The 19,232-nt window shown below is 40.3% G+C and overlaps 1 protein-coding gene across 3 annotated transcripts in view; it reads right to left on the bottom strand.

The window, feature by feature from the left end:
- Positions 1-19,232, bottom strand: part of ATP8A1 (ATPase phospholipid transporting 8A1) — a 238,334-nt gene that overhangs the window by 200,761 nt on the left and 18,341 nt on the right. For all 3 annotated transcript variants that reach the window (XM_060110533.1, XM_060110538.1, XM_060110544.1), the window contains exon 2: positions 901-1,015. In XM_060110533.1, the coding sequence (XP_059966516.1) occupies positions 901-1,015 (115 nt within the window). The remainder of the gene's footprint in view (positions 1-900; positions 1,016-19,232) is intronic.

Below are 19,232 nucleotides of genomic sequence, written 5' to 3'. Positions count from 1 at the left end.
GGACTTCCCTGGATAACGTCAGAGAAATGGGGAGTTTTGTGGGGTTCTGTGTGAATTTTCTTCATGGCTCCTCTAGAAACTTGGCTAGGACTCCACACCAAACACATCAGATATGTCCACAGTCAGAAAGATATCACCATTTAGGTCTCAGAAATATCCAATCTTCCTCTTGTTAATTAAATAGAAAGGAGATTAAAGGGACACATGTCACACTCCTTAAGCTCAGAAAAGTTACTGTAGAATTTGAAGGTGTAAATATTAATTTTAAACGGTCATTTCACAAATCTAGGAGTTTGGTCACCAGAAAACTACTGGGCTGACGTGTGGCGGGAAGGGGGTTGGTGTTCACTTGGTTCCGGAGGCCACTTAGTGAATAGTGCTTATAACAGCAATAGTTTTACATTATTGTTGGAAGGAAAATAGAACAGTGAAGTAATTCTCACACCTTCCATTCCTTGACACCATATGAAATTTTGCAAGTATCGAAAGCCAGTATTTAAAGACTATTTAACAAAAAGGAGTTCTAAGTGAAGAACTGCAAAGCCTTCTTTTAAAAGGTGAAAACTTGTTAATCAAAAACAACAGTTCATGGGTCTATTAACCCATGGCACATACCCATGAACAGTTTTCATTATTCAGATACTGTAACTAGAGTTGGTAGCATACACATGGCTGCTTAGCCCTTCTTCTCCTTCCTGCTACTAGATTCTTATTAACATCTCCTTCTTGGCTAGAAGATGGAGAAACAGCTGAAACACACTGCCTCCAGTAAGCTTTTAAATATTAAACTGATTAAACTGAAAGCTCCTTGCAAGCATTTTCATTTTGGTCCGGCAGGGGAGATGTCCTCCCAAGTTCTGCTGTAATAGCTAGTCCCAAGCATTCTTTGGTAGTTCTTACCTGACATGGTTATTGCAGAATTTTGTCAGCTGGGGCTGGTTGATGAATATAGTCCTTACTTCCTCCTGGTCAGCCAGTGAAGTCTTCTCTGAAACATCATCAGTCTTCTCATAACCTTAAAGAGAGAGCGTCTTATTTGATAAGAAATGTTTCATTTTATTATCCAGACCAAGAACACATTTCATAAATATCCTAGAGCCTAAAATCTGTTAAAAGCTATCTGCTTCCCTGTTATTGGTGTTGCTTCTGTTCTAATAAAAGGAAAAATTCCCACATTTAACATTTCTACTAAATTTAAAAGGCAGCACTTAACAGTCATGTAAAAGCTGACCCATTTCAAAAAGAGTAACATCAATTTTTAATTTGTACCCATCTTCTCCCCAGAAATGTTCAACTTATTTCCTTCCATTACATAAAAATATGTCCAAAAGTAACACAAAATTCTAAAATGGTTTACACTTTTAGATAAGACTAACAAGACAGAGGTAATGACAATACATTCTGAAATTTTAAGCCTACACATTTAATGCTTTTCTGGTTTTGCTCTTTCTTTGTGAATAAAAACAGAGAAAAAGATAAACATTAAGGTTTAAATAGGCAATCACCACAATGATCTAACCCACTATGATCATCTTAATCTTTCCAGTAATTAGAATTTATGTTTATGAATGATCTTACGTTTCTTAAGATCAAGTCACCTCACCATCGTTGAAACAACGTAAATAGATACAGGCAATTTCAACTGGCTAACACCTTGCTGCAATGTTAACAACACTTTTAAAAATACATACAGCTTCTAGAAGAACAGAAAAAATTTTAAACTGCTTATTTTACTTTCTAGTGAGAATTAAATGAGACTGAATTAAATCAGTCCCTTACCCCTTTCCTCGAGTCACCAACAGTACTTTATCTCAAATACCCACTTTTCTTCTCTTTTCTGCCTAGTCAGTGCCAACTCCTCCCAAAAGACCTGCCAACAGGGGTCTCTTCTGAAGTATTCTCTGGTGCTAAAGTCAGTGCACCTTCACTATGTTCCCACAGGCCTCTGTACCTCCTCTGTCCCTTGAGGCTGTCCCCTACCAGAATGGAACTCCCTGGGGCCACAGCTGGCGTGCTACTTATCTTCCAATACCAGTACTAACAAACAGCAGGTACTCAATAAATGTTTGCCAAATAAATAAAAACTAAATGACAAAGGACTTGTTATGTGCCCATTTCTTTGAGAGCAAGCAAATAATTCTCCACCCACTGATAAAGAAACTGATGATAGCCACGTGATGGTAACAACTTGTACAAAATAAAAGCTTGCCTATGGGGTTCCATTACCCTATGAAACCAGAAAATTCTAGAAGCTTCCTACGAAGGTGGGGAACATGAGCATAGGGACCGGGAAGGTGAGAAACAGTGTAATTGTGTGCAGGACAGTGCAAACAGGACAACAGTGCTGAAGAATACACAAAAGGCAAGGTAAAGACAGGTGAGATACAGTGCTGAAAAAGCACACAGGCCAGGTTTAAAAGGACCTCTCATGCTTGTGAAGAAGTCTGGATCACATCTTCTCATTGGTAGTGAGCCACTGAAAGCTTGCCAAGGAGAGAGGCACAGAGTGAGAGCCACATTTTATTTATTTTTATTTTTATTTATTTATTTATTTATTTTTGCGGTATGTGGTCCTCTCACTGTTGTGGCCTCTCCCGTTGCGGAGCACAGGCTCCGGACGCACAGGCTCAACGGCCACGGCTCACGGGCCCAGCTGCTCCACGGTATGTGGGATCTTCCCGGACCGGGGCACGAACCCATGTCCCCTGCATCGGCAGGTGGACTCTCAACCACTGCGCCACCAGGGAAGCCCGAGAGCCACATTTTATACTCATCACTTCGGAGGTCACATGGATCCAAACTAGGTACTGTCACACTCATTTTGCAGTTTTAGACATATTAGCAGCTTTGCCCATGGTCACATGGGTAATAATTATCTGTCTACTACACCATGTTTTAGACGCAACACAAACTTTCCTCCCTAGTGTATACAATCAAAATTCCATATAGGGATTGCTAAAGACTGAATGTTTATGTCTCCTCCAAAATCCATCTGTTGAAATCCTAACCCTGGATGTGATGGTATTAGGAGGAGAAATTTTTTTGAGGTGATTAGGTCATGATGGTGGAATCCTCATAAAAGGGATTGTGCCCCTTTTAAAAGAGGTCCCAGCGAGATCCCTCACCGCCACCCCCCCCAACCATGTGAGGACACAGCAAGAAGATGGTCCTCTATGAACCAGAAGGCGGGCCCTCACCAGACACCTAATCTGCCAGGGCCTTGATCTTGGACTTCCCAGGCTCCAGAATTGTGAGAAGTAAATTTGTTATTCATAAACCAGCCAGTCTATAGTATTTTATTAAAGCAGCCTGAACAGACTAAGTCATGGATTATCAAACAGAGGCACAGCAATATTAAAATTCTTAGAAATCTTTTATTAGATTTTCCTTGATGACAGCACAAAGACTGTAGTGTACTGTTTACAGTACCTTAACTGGACAAAGTACCTTAAGAAAACCAACTCTCCACTCTGCTTTGAACTGATATCCTCAAGTTGTACTTACTTTATGTAACTGGATGTTCTCAGCTGAGGTGTTAGGTATCACTCCTTACCTGACACATCCATTTATACTGGGGTTTCAAATGCTGCCAGGTAAACTTGGACATCACCTCTCCCCATCACATATAAATCTGTATTCAAGAATTTCTTGGGGCAAAGGACCTTCCTAGGAAAAAGGGATTGGAATCGCCCCTTTCCTTAAATTTTGGTCTTATACTTCTGGGTTAGAGGTGAACACATCCCCTATAACCCATCAGTATGCACCAGACAACTCTGTTTTTATGCTTCTTTTTTTTTTTTCTTTAAAAAATGTTCTCTGCAGGAGATTGGTTCAAGGTGGCGGAGTAGAAGGACGTGCTCTCGCTCCCCCTTGCAAGAGCACCAGAATCACAACTAACTGCTGAACAATCATTGACAGGAAGATGCTGGAACTCACCAAAAAAGATACCCCACATCCAAAGACAAAGGAGAAGCCACAATGAGATGGTAGGAGGGAAGCAATCACAATAAAATCAAATTGCATAACTTCTGGGTGGGTGACTCACAAACTGGAGAACACTTAATACCACAAAAATCCACCCACTGGAGTGAAGGTTCTGAGCCCCACGTCAGGCTTCCCAACCTGGGGGTCCGGCAATGGGAAGAGGAATTCTTAGAGAATCAGACTATGAAGGCTAGCGGGATTTGATTACAGGACTTCGACAAGACTGGGGGAAACAGAGACTCCACTCTTGGAGGGCACATACAAAGTAGTGTGCACAGGGGGACCCAGGGTAAGGAGCAGTGACCCCATAGGAGACTGATCCAGACCTACCTGCTAGTGTTGGAGGGTCTCCTGAAGAGGTGGGGGGTGGATGTGTCTCACCTTGGGACAAGAACACTGACAGCAGAAGTTCTGGGAAGTACTCCTTGGCGTGAGCCCTCCCAGAGTCCACCATGAGCCCCACCAAAGAGCCTGGGTAGGCTACAGTGTTGGGTCGCCTCAGGCCAAAAAACCAACAGGGAGGGAACACAGCCCCACCCATCAGCAGACAAGTGGATTAAAGTTCTACTGAACTCTGCCCACCAGCGCGACAGCCAGCTCTACCCACCACCAGTCCCTCCCATCAGGAAACTTGCACAAGCCTCTTAGAGAGCCTCATCCACCAGAGGGCAGACAGCAGAAGCAAGGAGAACTACACTCCTGCAGCCAGTGGAACAAAAACCACATTCAGACAGACAGACAAAATGAAAAGGCAGAGGGCTATGTACCAGATGAAGGAACAAGGTAAAACCCCAGAAAAACAACTAAATGAAATGGAGATAGGCAACCTTCCAGAAAAGGAAATCAGAATAACGATAGTGAGGATTATCCAGGACCTCGGAAAAAGAATGGGGGCAAAGATCGAGAAGATGCAAGAAATCTTTAACAAAGACCCAGAAAAATTAAAGAACAAACAAACAGAGATGAACAATACAATAGCTGAAATGAAAAATACACTACAAGGAAATACACTACAAGCAGAATAACTGAGGCAGAAGAACGGATAAGTGACCTGGAAGACAGAATGGTGGAGTTCACTGCTGTGGAACAGAATAAAGAAAAAAGAATGAAAAGAAATGAAGACAGCCTAAGAGACCTCTGGGACAACATTAAATGCAACAACATTCGCATTATAGGGGTCCCAGAAGGAGAAGACAGAGGGAAGGGACCAGAGAAAATATTTCAAGAGATTATAGTCGAAAACTTCCCTAACATGGGAAAGGAAATAGCCACTCAAGTCCAGGAAGCGCAGAGAGTCCCATATAGGATAAACCCAAGGAGAAACATGCCAAAACACATAGTAATCAAACTGGCAAAAAATAAAGACAAAGAAAAATTATTGAAAGCAACAAGGGAAAAAAGAAAAATAACATACAAGGGAACTCCCATAAGGTTAACAGCTGATTTCTCAGCAGAAACTCTACAAGCCAGAAGGGAGTGGCATGACATATCTAAAGTGATGAAAGGGAAGAACCTACAACCAAGATTACTCTACCCAGCAAGGATCTCATTCAGATTCGATGGAGAAATGAAAAGGTTTACAGACAAGCAAAAGCTAAGAGAATTCAGCACCACCAAAACAGCTCTACAACAAATGTTAAAGGAACTTCTCTAAGTGGGAAACACAAGAGAAGTAAAGGACCTACAAAAACAAACCTAAAACAATCAAGAAAATGGTAATAGGAACATACATATTGATAATTACCTTAGACGTGAATGGACTAAATGCTCCAACCAAAAGAAACAGCCTCGCTGATGGATAAAAACAAGACCCATATATATGCTGTCTACAAGAGACCCACTTCAGACCTAGGGACATATACAGACTGAAAGTGAAGGGATGGAAAAAGATATTACATGCAAATAGAAATCAAAAGAAAGCTGGAGTAGCAATACTCATATCAGATAAAATAGACTTTAAAATAAAGAATGTTACAAGAGACAAGGAAGGACACTACATAATGATCAAGGGATCAATCCAAGAAGATGATATAACAATTATCAATATATATGCACCCAACATAGGAGCACCTCAATACATAAGGCAACTGCTAACAGTTATAAAAGAGGAAATTGACAGGAACACAATAATAGTGGGGGACTTTAACACCTCACTTACACCAATGGACAGATCATCCAAAATGAAAATAAATAAGGAAACAGAAGCTTTAAATGAAACAACAGACCAGATAGATTTAATTGATATTTATAGGACATTCTATCCAAAAACAGCAGATTACACTTTATTCTCAAGTGTGCATAGAACATTCTCCAGGATTGATCACATCTTGGGTCACAAATCAAGTCTCAGTAAATTTAAATCATATCAAGCATCTTTTCTGACCACAATGCTATGAGATTAGAAATCAGTTACAGGGAAAAAAACGTAAAAACACAAACACATGGAGGCTAAAGAATATATTACTAAATAACCAAGAGATCACTGAAGAAATCAAAGAGGAAATCAAAAAATACCTAGAGACAAATGATAATGAAAACACGATGATCCAAAACCTATTGGATGCAGCAAAAGCAGTTCTAAGAGGGAAGTTTATAGCAATACAATCTTACCTCAAGAAACAACATCTCAAATAAACAACCTAATCTTACACCTAAAAGAACTAAAGAAAGAAGAACAAACAAAACCCAAAGTTAGTAGAAGGAAAGAAATCATAAAGATCAGATCAGAAATAAATGAAATAGAAACAAAGAAAACAATAGCAAAGATCAATAAAACTAAAAGCTGGTTCTTTGAGAAGATAAACAAAATTGATAAACCATTAGCCAGACTCATCAGGAAAAAGAGAGAGAGGACTCAAATCATTAAAATTAGAAATGAAAAAGGGGAAGTTACAACAGACACTGCAGAAATACAAAGCATCCTAAGAGACTACTACAAGCAACTCTATGGCAATAAAATGGACAACCTGGAAGAAATGGACAAATCCTTAGAAAGGTATAACCTTCCAAGACTGAACCAGGAAGAAACAGAAAATATGAACAGACCAATCACAAGTAATGAAATTGAAACTGTGATTAAATATCTTCCAACAAAGAAAAGTCCAGGACCAGATGGCTTCACAGGTGAATTCTATCAAACATTTAGAGAAGAGCTAAAACCCATCCTCTCAAACTCTTCCAAAAATTGCAGAGGAAGGAACACTCCCAAACTCATTCTATGAGGCTACCATCACCCTGATTCCAAAACCAGACAAAGATACTATAAAAAAAGAAAATTACAGACCAATATCACTCATGAATATAGATGCAAAAATCCTCAACAAAATACTAGCAAACAGAATCCAACAACATATTAAAAGGATCATACACCATGATCAAGTGGGATTTGTCTCAGGGATGCAAGGATTCTTCAATATAAGCAAATCATTCAATGTGATACACCATATTAACAAATTGAAGAAGAAAAACCATATGATCATCTCAGTAGATGTAGAAAAAGCTTTTGACAAAATTCAACACCCATTTATGATAAAAACTCTCCAGAAAGTGGGCATAGAGGGAAGCTACCTCAAAATAACAAAGGCCATATACAACAAACCCACAGCAAACATCATTCTCAATGGTGAAAAACTGAAAGCATTTCCTCTAAGATCAGGAACAAGACAACGATGTCCACTGTCACCACTATTATTCAACATAGTTTTGCAGATACTAGCCATGACAATCAGAGAAGAAAAAGAAATAAAAGGAATACAAATTGGAAAAGAAGAAGTAAAACTGTCACTGTTTTCAGATGATGTGATACTACACCTAGAGAATCCTAAAGATGCCACCAGAAAATTACCAGAGCTAATCAATGAATTTGGTAAAGTTTCAAAATACAAAATTAATGCACAGAAATCTCTTGCTTTCCTATATACTAATGATGAAAAATCTGAAAGTGAAATTAAGGAAACACTCCCATTTACCACTGCAACAAAAAGAATAAAATACCTAGGAATAAACCTACCTAGAGAGACAAAAGACCTGTATGTAGAAAACTATAAGACACTGAAGAAAGAAATTAAAGCTGATACAAATAGATGGAGAGATGTACCATGTTCTTGGATTGGAAGAATCAAGATTGTGAAAATGACTATACTACCCAAGGCCATCTACAAATTCAATGCAATCCCTAACAAATTTCCAATGGTATTTTTTACAGATCTACAACAAAAAATCTTAAAATCTGTATGGAGACACAAAACACCCTGAATAGCCAAAGCAGTCTTAAGGGAAAAAAACGGAGCTGGAGGAATCAGGCTTCCTGACTTTGGACTATACTACAGAGCTACAGTAATCCAGACAACATGGTACTGGCACAAAAACAGAGATATAGATCAATGGAACAGGATAGAAAGCCCAGAAATAAACCCTCGCACCTATGGTCAACTAATCTATGACAAAAGAGGCAAGAATATACAATGGAGAAAAGACAGTCTATTCAGTAAGTGGTGCTGGGAGAACAGGACAGCTACATGTAAAAGAATGAAATTAGAACACTCCCTAACACCATACACAAAAATAAACTCAAACTGGATTAGAGACCTAAATATAAGACTGGACACTATACAACTCTTAGAGGAAAACATAGGAAGAACACTCTGACATAAATCACAGCAAGATCTTTTTTGACCCACCTCCTAGAGTAACGGAAATGAAAACAAAAATAAGCAAATGGGATCTAATGAAACTTAAAAGCTTTTACAAAGCAAAGAAAACTACAAACAAGACAAAAAGACAACCTTAAGAATGGGAGAAAATATCTGCAAATGAACAACAGACAAAGGATTAATCTCCAAAATATATAAACAGCTCATGCACCTCAATATTAAAAAAACAAACAACCCAATTCAAAAATGGGCAGAAGACCTAAATAGACATTTCTCCAAAGAAGACATACAGATGGCCAAGAAGCACATGAAATCTGCTCAACATCACTAATTATTAGAGAAATGCAAATCAAAACTACAATGAGGTATCACCTCACACCAGTTAGAATGGACATCATCAGAAAATCTACAAATAACAAATGCTGGAGAGGGTGTGGAGAAAAGAGAACCCTCTTGCGCTGTTGGTGGGAATGTAAATTGATACAGCCACTATGGAGAACAGTATGGAGGTTCCTTAAAAAACTAACAATAGAATTACCATATGACCCTGCAATCCCACTACTGGGCATATACCCAGAGAAAACCACAATTCAAAAAGACACATGCACTATTTACATTGCAGCACTATTTACAATAGCCAGGTCATGGAAGCAACCCAAATGCCCATCAACAGACTAATGGATAAAGAAGATGTGGTACATATATACAATGGAATATTACTCAGCCATTAAAAGGAATGAAATTGGGTCATTTGTAGAGACGTGGATGTATCTAGAGACTGTCATACAGAGTGAAGTCAGAAAGAGAAAAACAAATATTGTATATTAACGCATATATGTGGAACCTAGAAAAATGGTACAGATGAACTGGCTTGCAGTGCAGAAATTGACACAGATGTAGAGAACAAATGTATGGACACCAAGGGGGGAAAGTGGCAGGGGGTGGTGGTGGTGGTGTGATGAATTGGGAGATTGGGATTGACATATATAAAACAATATGTATAAAATGGATAACTAATAAGAACATGCTGTATAAAAAAATAAAATAAAATTCAAAAATAAATAAATAAATAAAATTCCCCCCTCCAAAAAAATATTCTCTGCAAACTGCTCCCTTCGACAGTTATGATGGCCAGATGAAGACCTCTGTGTTCACACCTGGGCAATGCCTTCAGTGAGTGATTGATGTACAGTGGTGGCAAAGGTAACTGAAGGAAGAATCCCCCCCACCGACTCTGCCCCAAAGGGGGTAAAACTTAGATGGTACCCTTGCTATTCCTTCCCATACGTGGTCTGCCCTTTGTTTTAAGGAGGGAGGCTGTGTCCCTTGGGACTTGTTTAGTAATTTAGAGGGCTTGGTTATGTAAGTCATTAAAATTCACTAGTAGCTTTTAATCCACTTGTCCTGCCTTCTAAGGACTACTGAGAACCAAGCCTGCTGGTGTGTCATCCCCTCATGGAACGCAGTGGAGGAGAGTGAGGCCATGTATCCATTAACAGTTCTCATGGAGTATTTCCCGAAGGTCAGGTGAGCCTTCTTTGTCCTGAAGTCATGCAAAAGTTGAAGAGTGCCAACAGAAAGAAACAGATCTTAATCAGGCTCTTGACCATCTCTCGCAGCTTTTCTTAGCACAAGAGTTGCACAAAGAAGGCACAGGATACTCCCAAATTTAATGGAAATGGACTTAAAGGGGTCTGGGTGACTGCTTCTGGGATTCCCTCAGTGACCCATCCTCCCTGGGTTAGTACTGAGATGGTCCAGAGTGAACTCTGATGCCCACCTTGGAACACGTTCAAACCCCTTATCAAGTATAGTCAAACGGACAGCATCTGGCAAACAGCAAAGCCAAGAATAAAACGTGACTTTAAGTAGTTACTTACTCTCATTAGGCTTCAATTTCCCAGTCTATAAAATTTTATAGAAATTTTATATGGAATAGTTGCTATTAAATGGAAGAATTTATGCAAAGTACTTAACAAAATGACTAATATTTGTTAGGTACATAACAATCTATTATACCTAAATAGTTAATAGAAGTAAATAATGATAAATTTGTATGCGGAAGCTTATAGAAATGGGAGGCTGGCACGCTGCCTCCAAAGTAATGTCCAGAGTGGTCATTCCTTACCTTGTAATTGTTAATTCATCTGCTTCCCCTGTTACCCTGAGAGTTATCTGAATAGTACACCTCTGGCTCACAGTGAGCACTCAATGTCTAATGAATTAACAAATGAGCAAAAACATATTTAACAATATATCAAGAACAGATCCTTCTCTTAGAAGTAGACATAGGTTATCCAAGCCTGTAAGACTGATGCATAAATCCAAAATGACAATTAGTAAGTTTATTACTAGAGAAATAATTGCCACAGGAACTAGAGTAACTGAGGTCCCATAATTAATTGAATTCTCCCCTGGTGGCCTATGTAGAAAGTCCAGAGACCAAGTGATGGTGTCTGGTGAGCACTGAGGTAACCCACTGGTAGTTAGATGATATGAGTCTAACGGCATCGGGCCAGCACAGCCTGATGCACCCAATTCCAGCACAGGGGTCGAGGCACTGTCAGACCAAAAAATCCAAAGTCTGTTGGAATACCCTGGCAATGGGGCCATGGTACCAAATCTGTCCACCAACACTTCTCTTCCCCTCCACAGAGCTGAGAAGAGTGCTGCCAATGTTTACTTCCCGGACTCACCCTTTTCCAGAACATTTCCATCTTGAAATTCAAACTGACCTTTTATCTGCCAATGGGATTACAATCAAAACCTGCAGGCCTAGGAACAAATTTGCCCCTCATGCAGGTGGCTCTGCTCCTGTCATGTGTTGATCTTACACAGAAGTAAGAAGGCAAACTCATTTTCCCCCTTTCCAAGTTCTTGGGGGCATCTCAACATTGCCCCCAAGTACAGACACACAAGCTCATGATCATCATGCTACCAGATACACAGTCTTTCCTCACATTTTGGGTTCTCCAGGAGAATCACTCAGGCATTCACCCCAGTGTCCTCAGTGCTCAGTCAGGTATTTGACATCCACTAAAGAATCATTACTCTTCTGACACTAACAGTCCCACAGAGGAAACCTCTGCAGCCACCTTCACACACCCATTCCTTTAAGGATTAGAAATGAGCAAGGGCTCAACAGTGCCTTCTGAAATACCTTAGCTTCTTTTAATGTTATACTCTCCAAGTTCTATAATGTCTTTTGTTTTAATAAATTTATTTATTTATTTTTGGCTGCGTTGGGTCTTTGTTGCTGTGCACGGGTTTTCTCTAGTCGCGGCGAGAGGGGGTTACTCTTCCTTGCGGTGCGCGGGCTTCTCATTGTGGTGGCTTCTCGTTGCGGAGCATGGGCTTCAGTAGTTGTGGCACGTGGGCTTCAGTAGTTGTGGCTTGCAGGCTCGGTAGTTGTGGCGCACGGGCTTAGTTGCTCCGCGGCATGTGGGATCTTCCCGGACCAGGAATCGAACCTATGTCCCCTGCACTGGCAGGTGGACTCTCAACCACTGCACCACCAGGCAAGTCCCTATAAGGTCTTTTTTTTTTTTTTTTTTAGTTTTACCTGTTTCTTTTTACCTTTTAAAATTTTTTTTATTTTATATTGGAGCATAGTTGATTAAGAATGTTGCGTTAAGTTTCAGCTGCACAGCAAAATGATTCAGTTATACATATACATGTATCTATCCTTTTTCAAATTCTTTTCCCATTTAAGACCAGCCAGAATCAAACCAGTCTCCCAAAATAAACTACTCTGGACTAGCTTTTATTGAAATAAATAAGGAAAAGGCCAAATAGTATAGACAATAATTCTGTAATTCAGAATTCCAGGTATACTGAAAATTCTGTATTTTGTGTTTGTAATATCTCACTTGATTATTATTTCCCCCAGCAGAAAAGCAGTTGTTTTCTGAATTGTGGTTTATTTCAAATAATGATAAAATTACTTAGTATCTCCTAAGCACACACCAACCTGGGGATTTTACCAGACCAAATTCTGCATTCTTGGTTATAAAATGACCAAATGCTACTTCTAGACTTCTGAAGGATCAGTAATTTCAGTATAGGGAAATAAAGAGTCACACATAGCTTTTAGCTACTGAATGTACTACAAGATATTACTTTGTATTACTAAATAAGGATATAGAAGCAACATCCTCCTGCTGTCCATTTCAACTTCCAACAATAATTTTCACTATCAAGAAAGCATAAGATGCTGATGGAACAGCACCTCAATCACAGCCCTGAAGTGAACACTTGGTTCATCCTCCCCTAACAGCATCTGATTATTAAACCCACTTAATGGTTGTGAGCCGAGCTCTGGTTCTTCCACTAATTACTTATCTGATCCTGTGCACATAATCCCTGGGAGTTATTCCCTTCCCTTGTAAAATGGGAAAGGTAGGCAAATAGGCAATCTGAAATTCTCTTTCAGCTTTAAAATCCTGTGAAATTAGTATCCGCTGGGCACCTGGAAGAAAACAGTCAATACCTTATTTGTTCAGAAGAACAGGGAAATTAAAAAATTTCCTTACTTGAGCCAGATGTTTCAGAGTAACAGCTGCTTTACATAATCAGCAGCCAGAACACAGGCACAAAGTCAAATGGTGCTTTGTGCTCACGGCTGAATCTCCATATTTGAAAAGATAAGTAGTGACTATAATCTGGTGCCAGCAACCACCTGGCACCCACCCACTGACCAGTGTCTACTGGGTTACCGAGTATGTTGACACCTAGTTTTCCTTTCTTCCTCGGTCCAGATTCACAGTCACGCGCTTAAATGCACACAGTATAATGCGGTAGAGAAGAAAAATGCTCAATAGTTAAGGTGAAAGGCTTTGTGCCCTCTCCTACAATTATAGCAGAAGCATCATCTTTGAAATTTTCCATTTCTTGTCATAATTTATCACGACCCAGTCAGTAAGACCTGTTGGTCATTAGCTCATTCATTTGCTCATTCATTCATTCAACATATTTAAGTGCCTACTATGTGCCAGGCATTTTTTTTTTTAAGCTGCAGGAACAGCTTAAAATAAGATAAGGTTCCCTTCTCTCAGGAACTTATTTTCCAGAAGAAAGCAAGATAATTACAGACCATGATAAGTATGATGACGTAAAACAGGTGGTTGATAAAATGATTGGTAGAATTCTCTGTGCCTCAGTTTCAGCATCTATATAATGGAGTTGATAATAATACCTACCTCAAAGGGGGGTTGTGAAGGACCTGGTAGTTAATACATGTAGAGAGCAATGCCTGGCATTCAGTAAGAGCTCAGTAAACGTTAGCTGTTCTCACTGTTGTTGCTGTTATCATTACTGCTATTGCAGCTTTCTATTGAGTGGTAAGAGAGGTACTGAGAAGCTGAGCTGAGCCCTCAATGAGAAAAGATAAAGGACAGTGTAAACACAACTGGGGAACAGCAGGAGAAAAGCCAAGGTGGCAGGAATGAGCTTGGCATTTCCAGGAACATGAAGACCCATGAGAGTGAACAGGGGGAGCCATCAAACAAGAAGGGGCGGGCCTCCCTGGTGGCGCAGTGGTTAAGAGTCCGCCTGCCGATGCAGGGGAATACGGGTTCGTGCCCCGGTCTGGGAGGATCCCATATGCCGCGGAGCGGCTGGGCCCGTGAGCCAGGGCCGCTGGGCCTGCGCATCCGGAGCCTGTGCTCCGCAACGGGAGAGGCCACAACAGTGAGAGGCCCACATACCGCAAAAAAAAAAAAAAAAAAAAACAAGAAGGGGCATGGCCAGATTGGGAGAAACAAAAAGAAACCTGAGGGCTTCCCTGGTGGCACAGTGGTTGAGAGTCCACCTGCCGATGCAGGGGACACGGGTTCGTGCCCTGGTCCGGGAAGATCCCACATGCCGTGGAGAGGCTGGGCCCGTGAGCCGTGGCCACTGGGCCTGCGCTTCCGGAGCCTGTGCTCCACAACGGGAGAGGCCACAACAGTGAGAGGCCCGCGTACCGCAAAAAAAAAAAAAAAAAAAAGTCTTAGGGTCATACTGAGCTAGGTACTAACATTAAAAATTTTTTTTGCATATTATTTAAAGCTGTGACCAGTGAATAAATCTAGACAGTAAAATAAATTTTACCCTACAATTTTATAAATTAATATTTAGCAAGTACATGTTTTCCTAAAATTGTCATCTGTATGGGGTTATGTAACAGAAGCAGGGGTGGGTAGGTAGGAGGGAGAAGAGAACAAGACACAAAATCATTCTGTTGCATGGTAATATGGTTTTGAACCATTATGCTTTTGCAGACTCGACTTTATCACAATTATAAGTGAGGCTGTAATTGGAATCATAACATCTACATTATATCCTAAACATATTCAGGAGAATCCAACTATATATCCTTTTACTCAACGGCTTCTGACACTAAAGAGACTATATTAATTGCTGCATTTCTTGAGCTAGAATGAAGTCTTTAGACAACAGTCTAATAAAAGAATATTAACTGGAAAACTAGCCAGAGACTTCAGGGGCACAACTGCAGAACTTAGGTGTGATTAAAGTTAGGTGCTAGTTAGTAGGAAATTATGAGCATTACCCATGATCCTTTCCAAGGTTTAATAGGTTTTAATTTTGTTCCCTGTGAAAAATAATAATAAATTAAAAGTCCTCAACTTATATATTTTTTTGGTTCAAGTTTCTGAAGCAAGACAATCTTTGGCTGAATAATTTAGACATTTGTATTTTATTTATTTTGCTTTTAGTGGTTACCATATATATTGTTTATTTAATTAGAAATACAGAAGCAGTTACTAGAGCTACAAAAGAGATTTGAAATCCCATGTTCTGCATTGTTGGAGCAGAACGGTCATTTCAAACGTTCAATTGTGAGCCTGACAGCAGCTGTTCAGACAGAGAGGGAACAAAAGGAAGGAACCACCACTCTGGAAACAATGAACTCGTTCCTTTAAAGGTTAAGACTTACATACTACAGTTTCAAATATGGCACTGAAGAAATAAACACCTTTAAAAGCACGGAAATTAAATAGAAACTATTCAGCAATGCATCTCAATTTCTAGACCATGACTGCAATAGCCAGAGGGGAAATGAAATTTTCAATTGCATCAATACACCTTCCCTGTACCGAATATTGATTCAGGCTCTATGCAGTGAACATCTGTTGTTCATTCCAGCTCAGCATCTGCTTCTCCTGAAAAGAGTCTTTGGTTTTCCTTGGAGAACTCCCCTCCCCCAACTGTAGGCAGTCTTGAGGGACTGGTCCATCAAAATACCATTCCCCCCCCCCTTTTTTTTGCGGCACGCGGGCCCCTCACTGCTGCGGCCTCTCCAGTTGCAGAGCACAGGCCCCGGACGCGCAGGCCCAGCAGCCATGGCTCATGGGCCCAGCCGCTCCACGGCACGTGGGATCTTCCCGGACCGGGGCACGAACCCGTGTCCCCTGCATCGGCAGGCGGACTCTCAACCACTGCACCACCAGGGAAGCCCCCATTCCCCTTTTTGACTTAAAGGTGGGCACATGAGCCATGCTAAGTTAATCACAGACAACTTACAGTCTAGACATATGAAAAGGCTAATAAGCATAGATAAGACAGATTCTGTGGCATCCGAAAGTAACTGTCCATTAGTCCAGTTGCCTTGTATGCTCCTTGACCTTCCTGTAAAAGCTTTTCATTTGATTCTGGGAACTACTCTACCTACTTATAAAGATTATGCTCAGCTTCCATAGTGTGGAATTTAAGCAGAGGCATTTCAGTCCTCTGCTGGAAGCCAAGTCCTGTCCCACCGCACATCTAATTAATGTAGGTAGGCATTGACACTGGACCTGGATCGGGCCTCTCTTCTTCTTCAAGGAGCCGAATCCTGTTCTCTGTCCCCCAGTCACTAGCTGGCTTTTCTGCTCTGCATGGAACAATGACCTGGAACCACCTGGAATGCAATTACCCTGCCCCCCAAAATATCATGAGGCTGCCTGGAACCCTCCCCAACAGGCCCTACTTGCTAAGATCTCCTCTGATGTTAACAGGTGCCTTATCCAAGCCCTGAGTCCAGCATGTTCTGGGATATCTAGGGGTTTCCATCCTAAGGAACTTGTACAACAGCCAAAAAACTTCCCACATTCCCAGCTTCCTCTCCTTTACCTTCTTGTTCATGCAACTGTGACGCTAGCTCATTACCCTCAAGCCCATTTAAGTTATAACAAAAAATATCCAGTTACCCTGATGATGTAAAACATGGTTGTCTGCTTCAAAAAAATTGTTCTTCATCTTACAAAAGAGTTCACTCCACCCCACCCCCAGGAATTCTTCTCAAAATGATGAAGATGAGGAAACTTGCTTCTCATGTGGAGAACTGCTGATGGTCAAAGGGCCAGTGAGTACCAGAGCCAGGATAATATTTGGAAATCGATAAAGTCCAACTCAGTTCTAAAGCTTTAACACTACTGGATGCATTTATTCATTCAACAGCTAAGCTTGACCTGACCTCTCCCTATGACCCCATTTCTCCTCTACTGGCCCTATTCCAGCTCAACGCAGTTTTTCCAGCCATGCCTTTCCCCTACTTCATGGCATTGTAGATGCTATTACATGTCTAAGCAGTCTCCCTGACCATCCTTTCTTGAGGTGCCACCTACAAAAGTTTTGAATATACAGTGGTCTTTTGAACACTCCAATATTAATCTTTTGACCTATATACTTAGGTATATAGCAACTGACTTATGCACTGAGAACAGGACAGGCATAAGGGCACATGTGTGTATCTAACAGGTACTACTCTAATATGGAGAAGTAACATAAATAACACTTCAGGGAAGTCCCTTGAATGCAATAAATGTTTACTAAATTTTCTATTTTAACATAAGGTATCCAAAAATTCCCAGAACTTTATAATCTTGTCCCTATCCTGATACTCACTAATATATCTTCCTATCAGGACCTGTCATTACCATACATGGTAAGTGATATTTTTCTGTGTCTTTGTGGGAACTGATCTAAAAATAAACAAGTGTAAAAACATATCAACATTATTCCTTGTCTAAAAGAGGAAAAAAAATAATGGCTTAACACTTCCTGCACTCATGCTGAACTGCAACAAGCTCCAAAAGTAGCACTACAAATTCTAAGTGGTAGGCACTGAAAAAAGTATTCCTGACATTCAGAGGAAAGGCTGGCCTTAAGCAGTATTACAGTGGAAACCTATGCATGCCTAGTGTTGGGCCTCACACACTGTAAGCACTCAATTTCTTCTGCTGCCAGCTTTGGATGCTAACCTAGAAAAATAATCATCTCGGGCATGCTGAGTTACTGCAAATAATAAAGAAAACACTTATGAATGCCAAATCATGCTTAACAGGAAAAGGAAGAAGAACAATGAAAGATAAAAGGAATATAATGACATCCCCTTGGGGATATCCCATAGATTCTTTGGTCAGTCAGCAGAAGTAAGTGGTATGTTCCCAATATAGATAAAACATTGGCATAGAAACAGACTGCACTAGCAGTGAGGGGTTTCGACCACCAGACATCCATCAGGCATCTCCTAGAAGGCTCAATTAGCTAAAAGCATCATTGACTTGTCTTGGCAGCAAATTCATCTCTTGAGAAGGTACAGGAAACAAGATGAGGAACTGCTAACTATGGACTGGATTCTAATCAACGCAGAAGTGATAAAGCTAGTAGAAAACATAACTGTACCAAAGAGCTTTTGGCAGTCAAAGAGGGAAATACTAGGCTAAGCCAGACATGTGTTCTAGATTTCAAGAGGATGTATTTCAAGTTAGCATCAAGACCCAAAAGGGGCAGAAAGAAGTCCGGAAGGCTGTCTGAAGTAACATGCTGACTAATTGTGAAAGGTCCTGTCTAGGGGTAAAAGGAAGTGTGGTCAAAGAGACCATTGTTGCAGCACAAGAAGTCCTTGAACAAGGAAAAGCAGATAAAAAGATCATGGGAAAGGTTGGGAATAGGCTTACATGTTTAATAGTGAATAATAACAGATGTACAGACATCTGAAAATGGAGGAAAGGTGTTTTAAAAAATGTTAGAGATTACAAAAGTGTTTTCTTCCTTCCATTTGGAATACAAGGAATTGATGGGATAGGTCTGCTGCCTGCAATAGATGGTGTAATGTTAATGGACAATAAAAAGCAGAACTCCTCAACCCCTACTTCTCCGGCTTCACTTAATTCTCCATCAAGGATAATCATCCTAAAACTAGGAAGGCTGGAACAAATAGCTGGAGGAACTAAAGCAAAAGAGAAGGTAGGGAATTATTTTAAAAAGAAAAAAGACAAGGTAGCACCTAGATGTTCTAAATAGATTCATATCTTGTAGCGTGTGTGTGTATGTGTGTATACACACATATATAGCATTTAAAAATCTATAGAACCATGAGAACTTGCAGAAAAATTAAGCGAACTGTCACTAACCACAGAAGAACCATGGTGAATGAGAAAAGTCCCAATGTTCTAAAAAGGAAAGTAGATGGATCCTGTACATTATAAACTACTGTTCATGAAAAGGGCAGTCTAGAGACACGCTTTCAGAGTTCACATATTTATATAATGAGATCGACAGCTTCTAAAGGATTTAAGGTTAATTTCTGAAAATAATTCAAAAGTTAAAAGG

The sequence above is a fragment of the Mesoplodon densirostris genome, chromosome 1 (assembly GCF_025265405.1).
Source record: "Mesoplodon densirostris isolate mMesDen1 chromosome 1, mMesDen1 primary haplotype, whole genome shotgun sequence".
Lineage (NCBI taxonomy): Eukaryota > Metazoa > Chordata > Mammalia > Artiodactyla > Ziphiidae > Mesoplodon > Mesoplodon densirostris.
Note: the sequence above shows the minus strand (reverse complement) of the source record. Positions and strands in the feature narration are given on the sequence as shown.